At 42.9% G+C, this 22854-nt stretch overlaps 1 protein-coding gene across 1 annotated transcript in view; it reads right to left on the bottom strand.

Moving 5' to 3' along the window:
• Positions 1-22854, bottom strand: part of si:ch211-51h4.2 (uncharacterized) — a 99759-nt gene that overhangs the window by 49184 nt on the left and 27721 nt on the right. The window contains exon 8 of the mRNA XM_064935439.1: positions 14432-14555. Within this exon, the coding sequence (XP_064791511.1) occupies positions 14432-14555 (124 nt within the window). The remainder of the gene's footprint in view (positions 1-14431; positions 14556-22854) is intronic.

Raw genomic sequence — 22854 nt, 5'->3', positions numbered from 1 at the left:
CTCCTCTCCTTGTTCAGGCGGCGTTCTCTTCTCCTTGTTCAGGCGGCGTACTCCTCTCCTTGTTCAGGCGGCGTTCTCCTCTCCTTGTTCAGGCGGCGTTCTCCTCTCCTTGTTCAGGCGGCGTTCTCCTCTCCTCGTTCGGGTCGGCGTTCTCCTCTCCTTGTTCAGGCGGCGTTCTCTTCTCCTTGTTCAGGCGGCGTACTCCTCTCCTTGTTCAGGCGGCGTTCTCCTCTCCTTGTTCAGGCGGCGTTCTCCTCTCCTTGTTCAGGCGGCGTTCTCCTCTCCTTGTTCAGGCGGGGTACACCTCTCTTATTCCTTGTTCAGGCGGCGTTCGGCGATCGACGTCACTGGCTTTCTAGCCATCGCCGCTCCATTTTTCATATATCCATTTGTCTTGTCTCTTACACACCTGGTTCCATACACACCCCAATCAATCTACTTGTATTTAACCCTCTGGTTCCCATCATGTATTTGTGTGTAATTGTTTCATGTTATTGTGGTGTTTTATTTACGCGCCTTACTTTTGTTATGTTCCGTGTTTTGAGCGCGTTTGATTTATGTAGTGCTCTCGTTTTTGGAATGAAAATAAAAGTGCGCCTGTTAACATTACACTCCTGCACCTGACTTCGCCTCTAGTACACCCTTTGACGGATAGAAAATTCAAACCTGATGCTACCTGAGCCTGATGAGCCATACATTAAATACATTTAATGAGTCCAAGCCCAAAAAAGACGAAATGATTGTGCCGTTATACAATACATACTGTAAATACTGTAAATACAGTTGGAGTCGGTAGTTTACATACACTTAGGTTGGAGTCATTAAAACTTGTTTTTCAACAACTCCACAACTTTCTTGTTAACAAACTATAGTTTTGGCAAGTTGGTTAGGACATCTACTTTGTGCATGACACAAGTGATTTTTCCAACAATTGTTTACAGACAGATTATTTCACTTACAATTCACTGTATCACAATTACAGTGGGTCAGAAGTTTACATACACTAAGTTGACTGTGCTTTTAAACAGCTTGTCATGGCTTTAGAAGCTTCTGATAGGCTAATTGAATTTGAGTCAATTGGAGGTGTACCTGAGGATGTATTTCAAGGTCTACCTTCAAACTCAGTGCCTCTTTGCTTGACATTATGTGAAAATCAAAATAAATCAGCCAAAACCTCAGAAAAAAAGTGTAGACCTCCACAAGTCTAGTTGATCCTTGGGAGCAATTTCCAAACACCTGAAGGTACCACGTTCATCTGTACAAACAATAGTACGCAAGTATAAACACCATGGGACCACGCAGCTGTCATACCGCTAGACTACGGTTTGCAACTGCACATGGGGACAAAGATCATACTTTTTGGAGAAATGTCCTCTAATCTGATGAAACAAAAATAGAACTGTTTGGCCATAATGACCATTGTTACGTTTGGAGGAAAAAGGGAAGGCTTGCAAGCAGAAGAACACCATACCAAGTTGGCAGCATCATGTTGTGGGTGTACTTTGCTGCAGGAGGGACTGGTGCACTTCACAAAATAGATGGCTTCATGAAGCGGGAAAATTAGGTATAGATATATTGAAGCAACATCTCAAGACATCAGTCAGGAAGTTAAAGCTTGGTCGCAAAGGGGTCTTCCAAATGAACAGTGACCCCAAGCATACTTGTGGCAAAATGGTTTAAGGACAACAACGTCAAGGTATTGGAGTGGCCATCACAAAGCCCTGACCTCAATCCTATAGAAAATTTGTGGTCAGAACTGAAAAAGTGTGTGCGAGCAAGGAGACCTACAAACCTGACTCAGTTACACCAGCTCTGTCAGGAGAAAAGGGCCAAAATTCACCCAACTTATTGTGGGAAGCTTGTGGAAGGCTACCAGAAACGTTTGACCTAAGTTAAGCAATTTAAAGGCAATGCTACCAAATACTAATTGACTGTATGTAAACTTCTGACCCACTGGGAATGTTATGAAAGAAATAAACGCAGAAAGAAATCATTCTCTCTACTATTATTCGGACATTGTGACACTCGTCGTTGGAATGAGGTGAGGACCAAAGCGCAGAGTGGTAAGTGTTCATCATATATTTATTAAACCGAGAACACTAAACAAAATAACAAAGGAGAAATGAAACGAAACAGTTCTGAAAGGTGACATACACATAACAGAAAATATTCACCACCCACTCAAAAGTGAAACCAGGCTACCTAAGTATGATTCTCAATCAGAGACAACTAACGACACCTGTCTCTGATTGAGAACCATACCAGGCCAAACGCAAAACACAACATAGAAAAAGGAACATAGACAACCCACCCAACTCACGCCCTGACCATACTAAAACAAAGACATAACAAAAGAACTAAGGTCAGAACGTTACAGACATTTCAAATTCTTAAAATAAAGTGGTGATCGTAACTGACCAAAGACAGATCATTTTTTACTCAGATTAAATGTCAGGAATTGTGAAAAAGTGAGATTAAATGTATTTGGCTAAGGTATAGTATGTAATCTTCCAACTTCAACTGTATACATACAGTACCAGTCAAAAGTTTAGATGCACCTACTGAATAAGGGCTTTTCTTATTTTTTTAAAACTATTTTCTTAGAATAATAGTGAAGACATAAAAACTAAGAAATAACACATACTGTAAGGAATCATGTAGTAACCAAAAAAGTATATATATTTTAGATTCTTCAAAGTAGTCACCTTTGCCTTGGTCACAATTTTGCACACTCATGAGGCCAGGTCATCTGATGCAGCAATCCATCACTCTCATTCTCTCAACCATCTTCACCTGGAATGCTTGAACGAACAGTCTTGAACGAGTTCCCACATATGCTGAGCACTTGTCTGCTTTTCCTTCACTCTGCAGTTCCTTCACTCTGCAGTCCGAAGAACCATCTCAATTGGGTTGAGGTTGGGTGGTTGTGGAGGCATCAATCAAATTTATTTATATAGCCCTTCGTACATCAGCTGATATCTCAAAGTGCTGTACAGAAACCCAGCCTAATAAAATTTGATTTGATTTGATAATACCCCATAATGACAAAGCACAGGTAACAAGTTCAAACAGGTGTAGTTGATACAGGTAATGAGTGGAGAACAGGAGGGCTTCTTAAAGAAAAACTAACAGGTCTGTGAGAGCCGGGATTTCTTACTGGTTGGTAGGTGATCGGCAGATCAAATACTTGTTCTCCCAACTGTATGTACAGTCACTGCAGGAAGGACGTCAACAATGCACTTATTTATGAAGTCGGTGACTGATGTGGTGTACTCCTCAATGCCATCGGAAGAATACCTGAACATATTACAGTCTGTGCTAGCAAAATAGTCCTGTAGCTTAGCATTTGCTTCATCTGACCACTTCTTTATTGACCGAGTCACTGGTGTTTCCTGCTTAAATTTTTTGCTTGTAAGCAGGAATCAGGAGGATAGAATTATAGTCAGATTTTCCAAATGGAGGGCGAGGTAGAGCTTTGTACGCGTCTCTGTGTGTGGAGTAAAGGTCGTCTTATAATTGCACAAGGCGAGACCCAGATGCAGAAAAGGGGAGGCAGATGGTTTGAGTCTTTGATATTTATTATTATTCAAAACTGTAGGCAAGAGAGTGATCGTGGTAAGGTAAAAGGTTCAAACCAGTTCAGAGTCCAGGAGGTACAGAGTGGCAGGCAAGCTTGAGGTCAAGGCAGGCGGCTACAGAGTCCAGAAACAGGCAAGGGTCAAAACCGGGAGGGCTAGCAAAAAGAGAATAGAAAAAGCAGGAGCATGGGAAAAACACGCTGGTTGACTTGAACATACACAACGAACTGGGATAAATACACCTGGGAAAATCAGCGACACTTGGAGTGGGTGGAGACAATCACAAGGACAAGGTGAAACAGATTAGGGCGTGACAGGTCTAGAATTTATTCCCCTCCCCTTGCATTAAAACATGCTTGGGGAAATTTGGTAAAACCGATTTAAGTTTCCCTGCATGAAAGTTCCTGGCCACTAGGAGCGCCTCCTCTGGATGAGTGTTTTCCTGTTTGTTTATGGAGTATACAGCTCATTCGACTACGAAGGTCTGATTCACGCAGTCTCCCCTGAACAGTTGATGTTGAGTTGTGTCTGTTACTTGAACTCTGTGAAGCATTTATTTGGGCTGCAATTTCTAACCTCTGCAGCAGAGGTAACTCTGGGTCTTCCTTTTCTGTGGGGGTCCTCATGAGAGCCAGTTTCATCATAGCGCTTGATGGTTTTTGTGACTGCACTTGAAGAAACGTTCAAAGTTCTTGACATTTTCCAGATTGACTGATCTTCATGTCTTAAAGTAGTGATAGACTGTCGTTTCTCTTTGCTTATTTGAGCTATTTTTGCCATAATATGTACTTTGTTTTGCCATAATATGTACTTTGTGTTTTTACCAAATATCTTCTGTATTTGGTACCACTCCTAACTTGTCACAACACAACTGTGTCATGTCTTTGGCTATGCCGGATTAAGTGATATGACATGCTATTCTATAAAATCCTTTCTCTGTAATTAATATTACCGGATTGAGCTAATCATGTAAATGTAATTAACTAGAAAGTCGGGGCACCACTAAATAGTGTTTATAGACCTGTTATCTTCCGAATAAACTCTGAAAGACCTAGTAATATTTTACATCAATAGCAGTCAATATTAATCATCACCTTATTTCAGTCTCATCTGAAAGTTGTACATTTTTGGTTCTTCACGAACCCTGGGTAACAAGTTGAATCAGCAATACAAAATTGGGTTTAATTATTAATTTACTAAATACCTGACTAATTACACAGAATTACATATACACAGAATGAATCATACCGTGATTACAAATGATGTCATAAAGGAAAACGTCCTGGCGGACAGAACAGATATGACAGCTGGTTACACAAAGAAAAGGGGGTTGGGTTTGAGTGAAAAAGTGGGAAGACTGAGGAACAAAAATGGAGAAGCTCTGCTATCGTAAATACAGTATCTTATGCATTCTAAATTACCGCCCATTTGGAAAAGGAAAATTAAATAAATATTTACTCTGAGCTGCGCTTTGGTAGGTTGGTCATAGATGCTGGCCGTGTTGGCCAACAGAGATCTTCCTGTCCTCGGAAGAATGTCACTGGTGGTAAATTGGATACGTTGTAGTATCGTCGTTGTGTGGTAGACAGTATAGGTCGTTCGTCCTTTCCTAGCCCATGTTTACAGCTGCTGTTGCTAACTCAACGGCTAGGATGTCTCACTTCTTTAGTGAATAAGAGTTCAAAGTTTATACCATTCACAACCAAAGCTCACGCTGAGGTTGGCTTAGTTCTGTAATTGACATGTTAGTCCTTTTCAACATATGGACCGTCGTCCTATTGTCCTCAGAACAGAAGGTTCAGAAGACATCCAAAGATCGCACCTGCAGGTGTGGTACAGGATGGCAACAACAACTGCCCGAGTTACACCAGGAACGCACAATCCCTCCATCAGGAACGCACAATCCCTCCATCAGTGCTCAGACTGTCCACAATAGGCTGAGAGAGGCTGGACTGAGGGCTTGTAGGCCTGTTGTAAGGCAGGTCCTCACCAGACATCACCGGCAACAACGTCAACTATGGGCACAAACCCACCGTCGCTGGACCAGACTGGACTGGCAAAAAGTGCTCTTCACTGACGAGTCTCGGTTATGTCTCAACAGGGGTGATGGTCGGATTTGCGTTTATCGGCGAAGGAATGAGCGTTACACTGAGGGCTGTACTCTGGAGCAGGATCGATTTGGAGGTGGAGGGTCGGTCATGGTCTGGGGCGGTGTGTCACAGCATAATCGGACTGAGCTTGTTGTCATTGCAGGAAATCTCAATGCTGTGCATTACAGGGAAGACATCCTCCTCCCTCATGTGGTACCCTTCCTGCAGGCTCATCCTGACATGACCCTCCAGCATGACAATGCCACCAGCCATATTGCTCGTTCTGTGCGTGATGTCCTGCAAGACAGGAATGTCAGTGTTCTGCTATGGCCAGCAAAGATCCCGGATCTCAATCCCATTGAGCACGTCTGGGACCTGTTGGATTGGAGGGTGAGGGCTAGGGCCATTCCCCTCCAGAAATGTCTGAGACCTTGCAGGTGCCTTGGTGGAAGAGAGGGATAACATCTCACAGCAAGAACTGGCAAATCTGGTGCAGTCCATGAGGAGGAGATGCACTGCAGTACTTAATGCAGCTGGTGGCCACACAAAATATTGATTGTTACTTTTGATTTTGACCCCCCCTTTTTTTCAGGGACAAAATATTCAATTTCTGTTAGTCATATGTCTGTGGAACTTGTTCAGTTTATGTCTCAGTTGTTGAATCTTGTTATGTTCATACAAATATTTACACATGTTCGGTTTGCTGAAAATAAACGCAGTTGACAGTGAGAGGACGTTTCTTTTTTTGCTGAGTTTATATATAGGGCTATATATCAATATAGAACAGGATTATCTATTGTCACGCCCTGACCAGAGTATTCTTTGTTTTCTTTATGGTTTTGGTTAGGTCAGGGTGTGACATGGGTGATGTATGTGTTTTTGTACTGTCTAGGGGATTTTTAGGTTTTTGGGGTCGTTTACTATCTAGGTGTTTATGTATGTCTATGGTTGCCTAGATTGGTTCTCAATTAGAGGCAGCTGTTTATCCTTGTCTCTAATTGGGAACCATATTTAGGCAGCCATTTTCTTTGGGTATTTCGTGGGTTATTGTCTATGTCTATTTGCCTGTGTCTGCACTAGTATTATTATAGCTTCACGTTCGGTTTGTTGTTTTTGTATAGTTTGTTAAGTGTTCTTCGTCTTTATTAAAAAGTATGTATCCTAATCACGCTGCGCTTTGGTCTCCTCCATACGACGAACGTGACAGAATAACCCACCTTAAAAGGACCAAGCAGCGTGATTGGGAGGAACAGCGCTTAATGTAGAAATGGACCCTGGAGAAGGACAAATGGGTAACAACCTGGGAGGAGATTGAGAGTTGGTCGATCGATCCAGGGAGAGTGCCAGAGCCTGCATGGGATTCTTTGGAACAGTGCGAGGAGGGATACAGGAGAATGGACGAACGGCGAAGATATAAGGGTACACGGCTAGAACGGAAGCCCGAGGGGCAGCCCCAAGAAATCTTTTGGGGGGCACACGAGGAGATTGGCTAGGCCAGGTAGGACACCTGAGCAAACTCTTGTGCTTACCGTGGGGAGCGTGTAACTGGTCAGGCACCGTGTTATGCAGAGATGCGCACTGGAGACACCATTTCTAGCCCGATGCGCTATATTCCAGCTCCTTGCATTGGCCGGGCTAGCATGAGCATCCAGCCAGGACGATTTGTGTCAGCTTTACACTCCAGACCTCCAGTACGCCTCCACATCACAGTACGTGCTGTGCCTGCTCCCCGCACTCGCCCTGAGGTGCGTGTCCCCCAGCCCAGTACCACCAGTGCCAACACCACGTACCAGGCCACCAGTGCGCCCCCAGGATCCAGTACTCCCTGTTCCTGCTCCTCGCACTCGCCCTGAGGTGCGTGTCCCCAGCCCGGTACCTCCAGTGCCGGCACCACGCACCAGGCCTATAGTGTGCCTCGGCAGTCCAGTACGCCCTGTTCCTCCTCCCCGCACTCGCTCTGAGGTGCTTGTCCTCGGCCCAGTACCACCAGTGCCAGCACCACGCACCAGGCCTACAGAGCGACTCGTCAGTCCAGAGTGCCCGGCAACAGTACCCAGTCCAGAGCGCCCGGCAACAGTATCCAGTCCAGAGCGTCCGGCAACCGTATCCAGTCCAGAGCGTCCGGCAACAGTACCCAGTCCAGAGCGTCCGGCAACAGTACCCAGTCCAGAGCGTCCGGCAACAGTACCCAGTCCAGAGCGTCCGGCAACAGTACCCAGTCCAGAGCGTCCGGCAACAGTCTCCAGACCGGAACCTCCTACGACGGGCCGCAGACCGGAACCTCCTACGACGGGCCGCAGACCCGAACCTCCTACGACAGGCCGCAGTCCGGAGCCTACCACGACGGGTCGCAGTCCGGAGTCTACCACGACGGGTAAATTACATGTTTATTCGGTCTTTATATTACTGTAGGCAATGCTGCAGCAAATGTAGGTCACTTGAAACAAAGAAAAAAACTTGAGATGAGATGATAGGTCTACATGCATTGTAAACTGCGCTCCATACAGAGATGAGCTGTCTGTCCACACCCTGAGCATTGATGATTCATCATACAGAGGCCAGAGAGAAACCATATTTAGACATTGCATATAATTTATCAGTTCCATTTCATGCCATGTTGTTCATATACATAATTTACTATAATTTACAATTTTTTTTAGCAGATATTTATCCTGGAAAAAGGGAGTGGTACCTGTACCCCCACTCATTGACTCGGTACCGGTACCCCCTCTATATATAGCTTTGTTATTGTTATTTTATTGTGTTACTTTTTTACTTTAGTTTATTTAGTAAAGAATTTCTTAACTCTTATCTTTCTTAACTGCATTGTTGGTTAAGGGCTTGTAAGTAAGCATTTCACAGTAAGGTCTATAATTGTATTCGATGCATGTGACAGATACAATTTGATTTGGTTTTATGGTTATGGGCGGTAAATCCCATTAAACTTGGTAACTGAGTTCCCGCCATTCAACCCTAGCCTGTACTCTCCCTCTCATTCCCAGCCCTGTAAATCAGGCCAGGGTAGCTCTTCTCAGGCAATGCATACTTTTAGAGCAGGGGTGTCAAAATCATTCCATGGAGGGCCGAGTGTCTGTGGGTTTTTGGTTTTTCCTTTCAATTAAGACCTAGACAACCAGGTGAGGGGAGTTCCTTATTAATCAGTGCCCTCAATTAATCAATGGTGTACAAGGGTGTACTTCAGCTCTCCATGGAATGAGTTTGACACATGATTTAGAGGTACAGTGGCTATGTCTCTCATCACTCATGTCTGTTTAACGTAGAAACTGTAGTCAACTATGAACTTCAACTTAGTTCACAACAGTGAAAATGGAGATATACAATGCATGTATCCAAAATGGGTGGAGGGCCTTTCAGCTGTTCATCAGTGATGCAAAGCCCCACTCAGCAGAGTTGACTGTGAGCAGCTTAAAGAGAAATACTACTGGTGACAGCAACGCAATGCCAAGTTATTTTCGGAGTTGCTTTTTAGGGACCCCCATAAAGATTCAATTTACAGCCAAATTCACAAGGAGGTCAGCGCTGTGCCTGTATCCATTATTCATTGTCAGCCGACACATTTTTCAGTAATTGTTCATAACCACTGTGTCAGCAGTGGAGAGAGAACACTTTTTGCAGTCACTTAAGAGCCATGGCATGTTGGTGAAACTCTGCAGCCTACTCGGTTATTGTGACAAAAGAGCCTGATGAGATATATGTAATTACACTTTACTCATAGTCTCATTCCATATCCAGTATCCACCACTCACTTACCAAAAGTATATGGCCACCTGCTTGTCAAAAATCTCATTCCAAAATCATGGGCATTCATATGGAGTTGGTCCCCCCTTTCCTGCTATAACAGCCTCCAATCTTCTGGGAAAGCTTTCCACTAGATATTGCAACATTGCTGCGGGGACTTGCTTCTATTCAGCCACAAGAGCATTAGTGAGGTCGGGAACTGTTGTTGGGCGATTAGGCCTGGCTCCCAGTCGGAATTCCAATTCATCCCAAAGGTGATCAATGGGGTAGAGGTCAGGGCTTTGTGTAGGCGAGTCAAAGTTCTTCCACACCGATCTCAACAAACCATTTCTGTATTGAGCTCGCTTTGTGCACGGGGGCATTGTCATGCTGAAACTGAAAAGGGCCTTTCCCAGACTGTTGCCACAAAGTTGGAAGCACAGAATCGTCTAGAATGTCATTGTATGCTGTGGCGTTAAGATTTCCCATCACTGGAACTAAGGGGCCTAGCATGAACGGTTGTGCTGTTGTTGCTCCTAGACGTTTACACTTCACAATAATAGCACTTACAGTTGACTGTGGGAGTTCTAGCAGGGCAGAAATTTGACAAACTGACTTGTTGGAAAGGTGGGATCCTATGACAGTGCCACGTTGAAAGTCACTGAGCTCTTCAGTAAGGCCATTCTACTACCAATGTTTGTCTATGGAGATTGCATGGCGGTGTGCTCAAATTGTATACACGTGTCAGCAACGGGTGTGGCTGAAATAGCCGAATCTATTAATTTGAAGGGGTGTCCACTTACTTTTATACATGTAGTGTATGTGTTGAGTGTAGAGGGGGGACAATTGCATCTAGCGAAATATGATTCACAATGCAACTTTTATTTTAAATGCAGTAATCGTGATGAGCAAAATAATGGCAAATATTTTGATATTTCATATAGTTAGATACTTACCTTAAATTCCACACATAGCTTAGTTCACACATAGCTGCAGTAGAGTATATATCACACAAAATATATGACAACATGCCAGAATGTATTTCAGATACATGTGCATTAGAGAGGTGCAAAAGTCAAATGTACTCCACTGTTAGAATGCATGGGGACATCAGGGATTTTCAGAGCATGGGTTTAACTATAACAAAGCCATTCTCGTGAGTTGTCTTTTTATGACTCCCTTAAGGATATTATTCTGTCCTTGAGGAACAACAGAGAAATAGAAGAGATTGATTTTAGATTGCTTTGATAACACACACACACACACACACAGTCCCGGAGCTACAACTCTAGCGGAGGTTAAGATCTAGAAGCTCAGCATAGGAACAGAAGGTTGTGGTGTAATAGCACTATGTCACTATGAGATAGAGAGAACAAGGTCACTGCACAGAGTCACTGCACAGGCAAACTAAAACTAATCAAACCTGCCTCTTTATAGAGAAAGCATTTACAGTGGTTGCTTTTTCTGGTTTATATCTGAAAAAATAATTCCGCAGGAACACCATGGACAAAAAGGAAATGGCAGTTTGCCCACTGATGTTCATTTTCAAAGATGGGACGCATTGTAAAGACTGGAACTCACAGTAGCTTGCTTAATTGCCATAGCTGAAGGCGCTCTTCTTGGATGAGAGCGAGGTTGACATTTACATGCTTAGCAAAACGTCTTTGATTACCTGTTTATGAGATACAAGATTTGATCAGAGTTTGGCAGATATTGTGAGACACACTGAGAACAACTCTCTCTGATTAGAGGAATACTGCCATCCACACGGCCAAGAGACTTCAGGTCCCCTACGAGCAGTGACAGCCAAGCAAAATGATTTACCAGTCTGCCAGTGAATTGTTATGATGAGGTTACAACCTTACAGATTACCACTGTATGTTTGTGAGTGACTGAGTGTGGGTGTGAAGCTGCACACAGAATGAATGAAGACATCACAAGGTACAAATCTATATTTTTGGGACTATTGTGGTACCAATAATGACATTAAAAGAGAGAAGGAGATGATAAACTCCAGCTCTTAGCTATTCAACAAAAGCATCTAGCAGAGCTTCCTGTAGATAGGGGAGTCGACAAGATAGTACCATCAGATAAGAACAATTACCAACAACCTCCACAGCAACTACAACAAAACTTCTGTTGCATTTCTGGCTTCCAGTGGCAGAGACAATAAACCTTTTACTTTCCATAATAATACATTCTGTCCTGACAAAAAACTTGGGTGGTTTTATAAAATGTTTAAGGACTTGTTTAGATTGCACGGCTGTGGGCTCAATTTTATACACCTGTCAGCAACGGGTGTGGCTGAAATAGCCGAATCCACTCATTTGAAGGGGTGTCCACAATTTTTTAGTGTAAATGAATATCTAGAACTTGAAACTAAGTGTTTCTCACTACCTAGATTTAGAGTGTGTGTGTGTAGTGTAAAGTTAATATGTTAATGAAAAACAGATCCAGAATGAGACTAACCATTTTCGAATGGTTAGTACAGACTAGGCATTCTACTACGCATGTAGCAATAGGGCAACTACATGGACACAGGATAGTCCTTAGTGTTATTTTCTATGTTTGCACCATTTCCTAACACCTTGAGTAATTGTTGTGTCAGATAACTATAATTATACAAAGCTAAGAGACCACAACCTTGTGGCATGTGGCATCCTGTTATTGTTCTGGCTAAGCCAACAGTAGCGACGGACTAGAACATCTCCAGCAGTGCTTTTGACACCATTTCTGACATTGAGAATCACTGACCTGAAAAAAATCAAATGGCCGCCCGTGTTACACACACAGTGGGATCCTGTGCCATCTGCATGAAGTGAAAAATCTACCATGCCACTTGCATCCTAACTCCCAGCATGTAATGTGACAGAAGACCGACTACAGAGACAGAGTAAAAAGGACAGTAATGACTGCACTGTCAGCTCAAACAGCAGTCATAATAACATTACATTCATTTATTTAACATGGCAATCTTGATTGCTGTTCTTGAATTCTGACTGGGTAATCAACTTCAACGTTCATAACCCTGCCTTCAGCAGCCTTATCTAAGGTCTGCCAACCAGGGACAGAGTGGCTTTACATGCACCCTAGAGAGAGCCGCTATTCTCTCAGCCTCTAAGATGGAAATCCATTATGGATGATTATTTAAAGCGGCAGAATTGTTGAATTATGAACGCATAGGTTTTTTAACTAGCACGCCAGACCATTGTCTTACTTTTTCTATGCATTATTAATATATTTAAACAGAAGCCAAATCCAAGTAAGAAACCATATGCATTTTTAATGGATCTATATATCAGATTATTCATTTCAGTAGAAGTTAAAGGCGGCCAAGCCAACCTTAACAGTAAATCCTTGACTGGTGGCAATTAGCAGGCCAGCAGCGAACACACTTCCTGTCCCTGTCTCCTCTTAATGAGTTCCAGGCAGCCATCTAACTCATTTGCATATTCAATTGCAGGCTTGGCAGCCAGACACACATCTTCCTCAGACTGTTTAACATTACTCCTGACCCTTACAGCCTTACAGAACTGGAAACAGAGATGAAGGACCCAATAGGAGAGGATCTAGGAGTATCTGTGAATTATGTGTTACCCAAGGAACAGGAACCAGAGAGAGAGGGATTGTGAACAAAAAACAACTATTATCACTAAAGTTCATGTGTGGTCATTGACTGTTTGATTCGATTACTGGCAAGGAAATCAAATAAAAGCCCTCCCATTACATTTGAATTATGTTGTACATTTAGGTGTGGAACACATTTCAGTAGTGCCTTATTCAACAGTGTCAGATCAGATATGTCCCCCAGTATGTGTTGGGGTTTGGTCCTAGCTGATGTAGTGTGGGGCCTGGCCCTGAAAGAGGGTTGCCTGCCTGCTTGCCTCTGGATGGATCCAGCTGCTGCTTAGATGTGCTGCGATTCACAGTGTGACCAAACTGGAGACTGGGGCGACTCCTACTGCAGCCCATAAAGCTGGCACACACAAATGATAAGCGTTCAAATTACAGATAAGCCCAGACGCCACGGACAAGGATAATACATCAATGAAGGTGAGTGATGAGGCCGATTTGTCCACTGATGAGACGTGGATGAAAACTAATGTCAAATACCTAGGTGTCAGCTGGCAAGAGGACAACTACCCTGTTTGATGAATGACTGAGCGTGGTTATTCATAGTATCAACACAGTGTTATTGATATATTCACACTACAGTAGATGATGTTTCTAGAATCAACTAGACAGCGACTGGCACCGGCAGAGAGTGAAACCATAAATTAACCGCTCGGGTAAATCTGAGAAGGATCAAGGACTGTGACTGTTAATTGATATCAAATATTCCAGGTATTATATTAAGTTTGCTAATATCAAACAAAGGTCCTGTGGAGGTAATATAATCATCTAATCTTCTGCAACAATATCCATCACAATCTCTCAGAGGTGGCACTTTAATATGAGTTCTTATTGCATTTCTGTATTTGCATTCAACTACTGGGGGTACGAGACTTCACTCACAGGCTCTGGTATTTTCATTAAGATAAATAATGTGCATTTCATTCCTTTCTTACCTCGGGGGTTGAAACAAAGAGGTGTGCTCACATTGTGAGTTTCTTTGGCCTAATAAATCACATGTCAGAAACCATTATTATTTAATCATTACATCCCATTATGACTGCTGTGCCATCTCCCTGCCTTTATCTCTGTGGATGAACTTCTATTCATCTTTATGACTCTTTATGTAATCTAATGAAGCAGTCACCTCATGAGAATAATTAAGGTATAGCCGTAAACATGGGAAGGCCAAACTGAGCAGAATCCAAAACCCCCTTTACACTATAAAACACTGTAACATATACAGTCTCGTTCAACATTGCCATCTTGGGAAATTGAGCCTATGATTTAAAAAATGCCTGTAATGAAATACATCCAGTTTCTCTTTGAATGCAAACTATGATATACATAATTAGCAACATTGTGCAGTAGATCGGAATCCCAGGATGACTTATTGAAACGGAACACGCTTACTGTGATGATCAGCATGATGCCTTTCAGGAGGGTCAGTAGCGACGTGATTGGCTGAATGACCATCTGAGCCAGCAGGATTCCAAGAGAGAGTGTCCAGGTAAACCCAGGAATGACATAGATATGGCTGTAGAGACAGACAGACAGACAGACAGACAGACAGACAGACAGACAGACAGACAGACAGACAGACAGCATTAATGGCACACAATCAAAATAGCTCCCAAGATTAATAGACATTTTCTTTTGTGTTAGGCTAATAGCTGTGCATCATTTTCAAAAGAGAGACCATTATTTTTCAACAAAGACCTGTCCTTAGTTTCCCTTAATCAGCAGAAAGCATTGGTAATCACATAAAAAGAGCCTACAGATAAATTGTTGGAAGGCAAGCAATTTTGATATGCACACAAAGTAAATGGTTTTCCCTATGGACTATAGGCCTATAGTATACATCTGTTGTCAAAGACTACTAATGCCATTAATAAATATGATTAGCATACATAGTGGCATACAATGGCCTCATTTTTCACTCAAATCATTTGGTTTGGCCAAAATGGACTGTGGAGATGGTGGATCCCACTAAGAGGGACCGAAATAACCTATTGATTAGTGCCTACAAGGGGATCACTTGAAATTCACTGGGGTTTTTCTCTCCAATAACTGCCCTGCTCTCTGAGCCAATATCCAGCAGATATCCTAAGCCAATAACATGTTCTTAATAAACCACTCAAGCATTCACATGGGCTGCACCCAGTCGAACTAGAAATAGTTACTCTGAATAATAGACAGGTTATGTATTTACTGGAACAAAATAAATGACCTCTTCAAACTGAAAGGTAATTACAGCCAAATTCCCATGCTGACGAAGACAAAAACAAAGTTACAGGGAGCTCACTTTGACTCCACACTTGAGCCACCGTGCTACAGCTGCTACAATACAGACCACCTAGGCAAATGTCCCTGTGCTCTTGCACTGCAATCAAATCAAATTGTATTTGTCACAAGCGCCGAATAGAACAGGTGTAGACCTTGCAGTGAAATGCTTACTTACAAGTCCTTAGCCAACAATGCAGTTTAAAGAAAATACCTAAAAAAGTAAGAGATAAAAGTACCAAATAATTAAAGAGCAGCAGTAAAATAACAATAGCGAGGCTATATACAGTACAGGGGGTACCGGTACAGAGTCAATGTGCGGGGGCACCAGTATCAAGGTAATTGAGGTAATATGTACATGTAGGTAGAGTTATTAACGTGAGTATGCATAGATAATAACAGAGAGTAGAGTAGAGGGGGGGGGATGCAAAAATTCTGGGTAGCCATTTTTTTTTAGATGTTCTGCGTCATATGGCTTGGGGGTTGAAGCTGTTTAGAAGCCTCTTGGACCGAGACTTGGCGCTCCAGTACCGCTTGCCGCGCGGTAGCAGAGAGAACAGTCTACGACTAGGATGGCTAGAGTCTTTGACAAATTTTAGGGCCTTTCTCTGACACCGACTGGTATAGAGGTCCTGGATGGCAGGAAGCTTGGCCCCAGTGATGTATTGGGCCATACGCACTACCCTCTGTAGTGCCTTGCGATCGGAGGCCAAGCAGTTGCCATACCAGGCAGTGATGCAACCCATCAGGATGCTCTCGATGGTGCAGCTGTAAAACCTTTTGAGTATCTGAGGACCCATACCAAATCTTTTCAGTCTCCTGAGGGGGAATAGGTTTTGTCATGCCCTCTTCACAACTGTCTTGTTGTGCTTGGACCATGTTAGTTTGTTGGTGATGTGGACACCAAGGAACTTGAAGCTCTCAACTTGCTCCACTATAGCCCTGTCGATGAGAATGGGGGCGTGCTCGGTCCTCCTTTTCCTGTAGTCCACAATCATCTCCGTTGTCTTGATCACGTTGAGGGAGAGGTTGTTGTCCTTGCACCACAGGATTAGGTCTCTGACCTCCTCCCTATAGGCTGTCTCATCGTTGTCGGTGATCAGGTGATCCCTGTTGTGTCATCTGCAAACTTAATGGTGTTGGAGTCGTGCCTGACCGTGCAGTCATGAGTGAACAGGGAGTACAGGAAGGGACTTCAACCCTATTCTTAGCCTATTGTACATACAGTATATGTACTAGTTAAAAATGTGACCTGAATAATATTCACAGATTTCAAAACATTATGCTCTTTCCATGACATAGACTGACCAGGTGAATCCAGGTGAAATGTTTAAGCTTCGAGACAATTGAGACATTGAGATTGTGTACATGTATGTGCACCATTCAGAGGGTGAATGGGCAAGATACCTTGTAGAGTCCATACCCCGACGAATTTAGTCTGTTCTGAGGGCAAAATGGCGGGTACAACTCAATATTAATGTTTTGTACTCTCAGTGTACAGTGTGTACTGTAACAGTGTTTGATTGCAACTTTTGTCCATCCCCTCATCCCAGTATGACTTCAAAGTCAATGGACTGTCTGATGTTACTGACTGAGGTTTTTTTCAGCCAAAGACAATATGTGATGAGCTTTGCTTTGAGGTTGTCCAGATGCATTAACAGAGAGTATAGTCGAGTGGCTGAATTCAGTCAACATTAAATAAATGCTTGGTCATGCATGGTATAAAATACACATTTCTGATACACCTGTACTATAAATGTATGTATAACCTTTAGCAGCCAGATATGAATAGGCTATTTCATGCTTTGAATTCTGAAATCTATCTATCCTCCTTGTGATTTCTTGTTTACAGCATTATTTTCTTCCCCAAATATATTATCATAAAGAGCTCTTTCCATTGTTAACTGCTGAGCTGCTGAATATTACTGTGACAGTTATAACAGACAATCAATAAACCCCTTGTCTAAAGTCCCACACATCTCTTTGAAATAGATTTGCTTTGAAGGCCATGATTTGTCTGCATGTTTTCCCAAATGTGCGCTGTAGGCATGTGGGTACAGAGGGGAGGGTTTGCTGGGAGGCTGGGGGCAGCATATAGTACATTCAGAAAATATTCCGACACCTTGACTTTTTTTCACATTTTGTTAGGTTACAGCCTTATTCTAAAATTGATTAAGTTGTTTTTTCCTCATCAATCTACACATAATATGAAGATGGCGCCAGAGGGGATGGCTGCCGTCTTATCGGCTCTAAACCAACCAGGCTATTTTGTTAGTTTTTTTTCGCATTGTTTGTAACTTGTTTTGTACATAGTGTTGCTGCTACCATCTCTTATGACCGAAAAGAGCTTCTGCGATTACTCACCTCAGATTAGACAAAGTGTTTTTCTTCAATGAGTCAGACGGGACGGAGGTACTACAGACACCTGTCCAGGCCCAGATCCCCGGAATTCGCTAGAGAAGGAAACGGAGATTTCGTGGCAAAAGATCAGAGTGCCTTGTGAGGATCAGGCAACGAGTAGCTAACCTGCCTTTGCCTTCCATCCTGTTAGCTAATGTTCAATCACTGGAGGAAAAAAATGGGACGAACTGAAAGCACGTATTAAAAACTGTAATTTGGGGCGGCAGCGTAGCCTTGTGGTTAGAGTGTTGGACTAGTAACCGGAAGGCTGCAAGTTCAAAAGACGACATTAAGAACATACAGCTGGCGGGTTATACACTCTATCAGCAGGATAGAACAACAGCCTCTGGTAAGACACTGGACGGGGGCCTATGCATATATGTAAACAACAGCTGGTGCACGATATCTACGGAAGTCTCAAGGTTTTGCTTGCCTGTGGTAGAGTATCTCGATAAGCTTGAGAGTTTTCATCTGTATTTTTCGTAGCTGTCTACATAACACCACAGACCGATGCTGGCACTAAAACCGCACTCAATGAGCTGTATACCACCATAAGCAAACAGGAAAACGCTCATTCAGAGGCAGCGCTCCTAGTGGCCGGGGACTTTAATGCAGGGAAACCAAAATCCGTTTTACCAAATTTCCACCAGCATGTTAAATGTGCAACCAGAGGGGGGAAAAAATCACCTTTACTCCACACACAGAGTACAAAACTCTCCCTCGCCCTCCATTTGGCAAATCGGACCATAATTCTATCCTCCTGATTCCTGCTTACAAGCTCAAATTTAAGCAGGAAGCACCAGTGACTCGGTCAATAAAAAAGTGGTCAGATGAAGCAGATGCTAAGCTACAGGACTGTTTTGCTAGAACAGACTTGAATATGTTCAGGGATTCTTCCGATGACATTGAGGAGTACACTACATCAGTCACTGGCTTCATCAATAAGTGCATTGATGACGTCCTTCCCACAGTGACTGTACGTACAGTGGGGAGAACAAGTATTTGATACACTGCCGATTTTGCAGGTTTTCCTACTTACAAAGCATGTAGAGGTCTGTAATTTGTATCATAGTGTTACGGATACAGTTATCCTGTGTGTGTGTGTGTATCCTGTGTGCGTGTTTCTTTTCTCTCCTTCTCCCCTCACAGGTGAAAATCATCACTCCCCAATCAGTCAACAATCAATCATCAATCAGAAGACACACCTCCTCCTATTTCCTAACCTATCACAGTTCCTTCTCCATGGTTTAAAAACCCCATCATTTGTTTGTTCTAGAGCTCAATCTCTCTGTAAATGCCATGTCTGTAGGTCTCTGTGTTTCACTCTCGCTTTGTGTCTTAACCTCTCTTTTGTTTAAGCACCTCATAGCACTTTGTCATCACCTGTGAGTATTGTTTTTGGTTATGGTGTTTGTTTGTTGCTGGTGGGAAAAGGGGGAAACCAAGACAAGTCGCCCATGGGCATACACTACCCGTAGGTGAACTTTGTTAAATACACTAGTTAGAACTGGGCGGACCACCCACTGTATTTTTGGTTAGTTAGTTAGCTGTTGTTAAAGTAGGCTAGTCTAGCTTAGGGGTGTTTTTGAATACTTATTGTTTCTTTCCTTGGGTCCAGCTCAGCCCCTTTTCCTGCTCCCCCCATTACCGTGTGTTTATTAATAAACCTGGAGTTTGACGGTAGATTTCTGTTGTCGTGGTTATTTCGTTCACACTTTTACTTTGTCACAATAATAATTTGCATGAGTTATGTTACGGGTCTCATTACCATCCCCCCTAGACTGTCGGGCCAAAAGGGATTCGTAACAATAGGTACACTTCAACTGTGAGAGACGGAATCTAAAAAATCCAGAAAATCACATTGTATGATTTTTAAGTAATTAATTAGCATTTTATTGCATGACATAAGTATTTGATCACCTACCAACCAGTAAGAATTCCGGCTCTCCTGATTGTTTTTCTTTAAGAACCCCTCCTGTTCTCCACTCATTACCTGTATCAACTGCACCTGTTTGAACTCGTTACCTGTATAAAAGACACCTGTCCACACACTCAATCAAACAGACTCCAACCTCTCCACAATGGCCAAGACCAGAGGGCTGTGTAAGGACATCAGGGATACAATTGTAGACCTGCACAAGGCTGAGATGGGCTACAGGACAATAGGCAAGCAGCTTGGTGAGAACGCAACAACTGTTGGCGCAATTATTAGAAAATGGTTCAAGATGACGGTCAATCACCCTCGGTCTAGGGCTCCATGCAAGATCTCACCTCGTGGGGCATCAATAATCATGAGGAAGGTGAGGGATCAGCCCAGAACTACACGGCAGGACCTGGTCAATGACCTGAAGAGAGCTGGGACCACAGTCTCAAAGAAAACCATTAGTAACACACTATGCCGTCATTGACTAAAATCCTGCAGCGCAGGATTTCCCCCTGCTCAAGGTCCCCCTGCTCAAGCCAGCGCATGTCCAGGCCCATCTGAAGTTTGCCCAATGACCATCTGGATAATCCAGAGGAGGAATGGGAGAAGGTCATGTGGTCTGATGAGACAAAAATTTAGCTTTTTCGTCTAAACTCCACTCGCCGTGGAGTTTGGAGGAAGAAGAAGGATGAGTACAACCCCAAGAACACCATCCTAACCGTGAAGCATGGAGGTGGAAACATCATTCTTTGGGGATGCTTTTCTGCAAAGGGGACAGGACAACTGCACCGTATTGAGGGGAGGATGGATGGGGCCATGTATAGCGAGATCTTGGCCAAAAACCTTCTTCCCTCAGTAAGAGCATTGAAGATGGGTCATGGCTGGGTCTTCCAGCATGACAACAACCAGAAACACACAGCCAGGGCAACTAAGGAGTGGTTCCGTAAGAAGCATCTCAAGGTCCTGGAGTGGCCTAGCCAGTCTCCAGACCTGAACCCAATAGAAAATCTTTGGTGGGAGCTGAAAGTCCGTATTGCCCAGTGACAGCCCCGAAATCTGGAGAAGGTCTGTATGGAGGAGTGGGCCAAAATCCCTGCGGCAGTGTGTGCAAAATTCCGTTTCTCACAATTGAAGTGTACCTATGATAAAAATTACAGACCTCTACATGCGTTGTAAGTAGGAAAATCGGTAGTGTATCAAACACTTGTTCTCCCCACTGTACATACCCCAACCAGAAGCCATGGATTACAGCCAATATCCGCACTGAGCTAAAGGGTAGAGCTGCCGCTTTCAAGGTTATAATAAATTCTGCTATGCCCTAAGACGAACCATCAAACAAGCAAAGTGTGTAACGGTTTTCTTTACTTGAAGGAGCGTGGTGGTTATTCATGTTTAATTTATAAAGACACTATACATGAATAAACTAACAAAACAAGAAATGTGAAAAAACCAAAACAGCCCTATCTGGTGCAAACACAGAGGCAGGAACAATCACCCACAAAACACACAGTGAAGCCCAGGCTACCGAAGTATGATTCTCAATAAGAGACAACTAATGACACCTGCCTCTGATTGAGAACTATACTAGGCCGAAACATAGAAATACCCAAATCATAGAAAAACAAACAGACTGCCCACCCCAACTCACGCCCTGTCCATACTAAATAATGACAAAACAAAGGAAATAAAGGTTAGAACGTGACAAAGTGTCAATACAGGACTAAGATCGAATCGCACTACAACGGCTCCGACGCTCATCAGATGTGGCAGGGCTTGCAAACTATTACAGACTACAAAGGGAAGCACAGCAGAGAGCTGCCCAGTGACACAAGCCTACCAGACGATCTACATAACTTCTATGCTCGCTTCGAGGCAAGTAACACTGAAACATGCATGAGAGCATCAGCTGTTCCGGACGACTGTGATCACACTGTCTGCAGCCGATGTGAGTAAGCCCTTTAAACTGGTCAACATTCACAAGGCTGCAGGGCCAGACGGATTACCAGAACGTGTACTCCAAGCATTCGCTGACCAACTGGCAAGTGTCTTCACTGATATTTTCAACCTCTCCCTGTCTGAGTCTGTAATACCAACATGTGTCAAGCAGACAACCATAGTCCCTATGCTCAAGAACACTGAAGTAACCTGCTTAAATGACTACCGACCCGTGGTACTCACGTCTGTAGTAGAGGTCGACTGATTATGATTTTTCAATGCCGATACCGATACCGATTATTGGAGGACCCCAAAAAAGCTGATACAGATTAATCAGACGATTTTTTAAAAATGTATTTATTTATTTGGGGCGGCAGGGTAGCCTCGTGGTTAGAGCGTTGGACTAGTAACCGGAAGGTTGCAAGTTCAAATCTGTCGTTCTGCCCCTGAACAGGCAGTTAACCCACTGTTCCTAGGCCATCATTGAAAATAATAATTTGTTCTTAACTGACATGCCTAGTTAAATAAAGGTAAAAAAATAATAAATAATACTTGTAATAATGACAATTACAACAATACTGAATGAACACATTTATTTTAACTTAATATATTACATCAATAAAATAAATTTAGCCTCAAATTAATAATGAAACATGTTAAATTTGGTTTAAATAATGCAAAAACAAAGTGTTGGAGAAGAAAGTAAAAGTGCAATATGTGCCATGTAAAAAAGCTAACGTTTAAGTTCTTGCTCAGAACATGAGAACATATGAAAGCTGGTGGTTCCTTTTAACATGAGTCTTCAATATTCCCAGGTAAGAAGTTTTAGGTAGTTATTCTAAGAATATTTCTCTCTATACCATTTTGTATTTCATATACCTTTGACTATTGGATGTTCTTATAGATTCTATATTTTATAGTTCTTATAGACACTTTAGTATTTCCAGTGTAACAGTATTATAGCTTACGTCCCTCTCCTCGCCCCTACCTGGGCTCGAAACAGGAATACATCGAATATAACAGGAATACAACAGTCACCCTCGACACATCGTTAGGGGAACAACTACTTAATATTGCCTGCTAACCTGAATTTCTTTTAACTAAATATGCAGGTTAAAAAAAATATACCTCTGTGTATTGATTTTACAAAAGCCATTGATGTTTATGTTTAGGTACATTTGTGCAACGTTTGTGCTATTTTCACAAATGCGCTTTTGTTAAGTCATCCACCGTATGGCGAAGTTGGTCTTCACACAGTTCGCAACGAGCCAGGCGGCCCAAACTGCTGCATATA

This window comes from Oncorhynchus masou, chromosome 24 (genome assembly GCF_036934945.1).
Source record: "Oncorhynchus masou masou isolate Uvic2021 chromosome 24, UVic_Omas_1.1, whole genome shotgun sequence".
Taxonomy (NCBI): Eukaryota; Metazoa; Chordata; class Actinopteri; order Salmoniformes; family Salmonidae; genus Oncorhynchus; species Oncorhynchus masou.
This window is presented reverse-complemented; position numbering and strand designations above follow the sequence as displayed.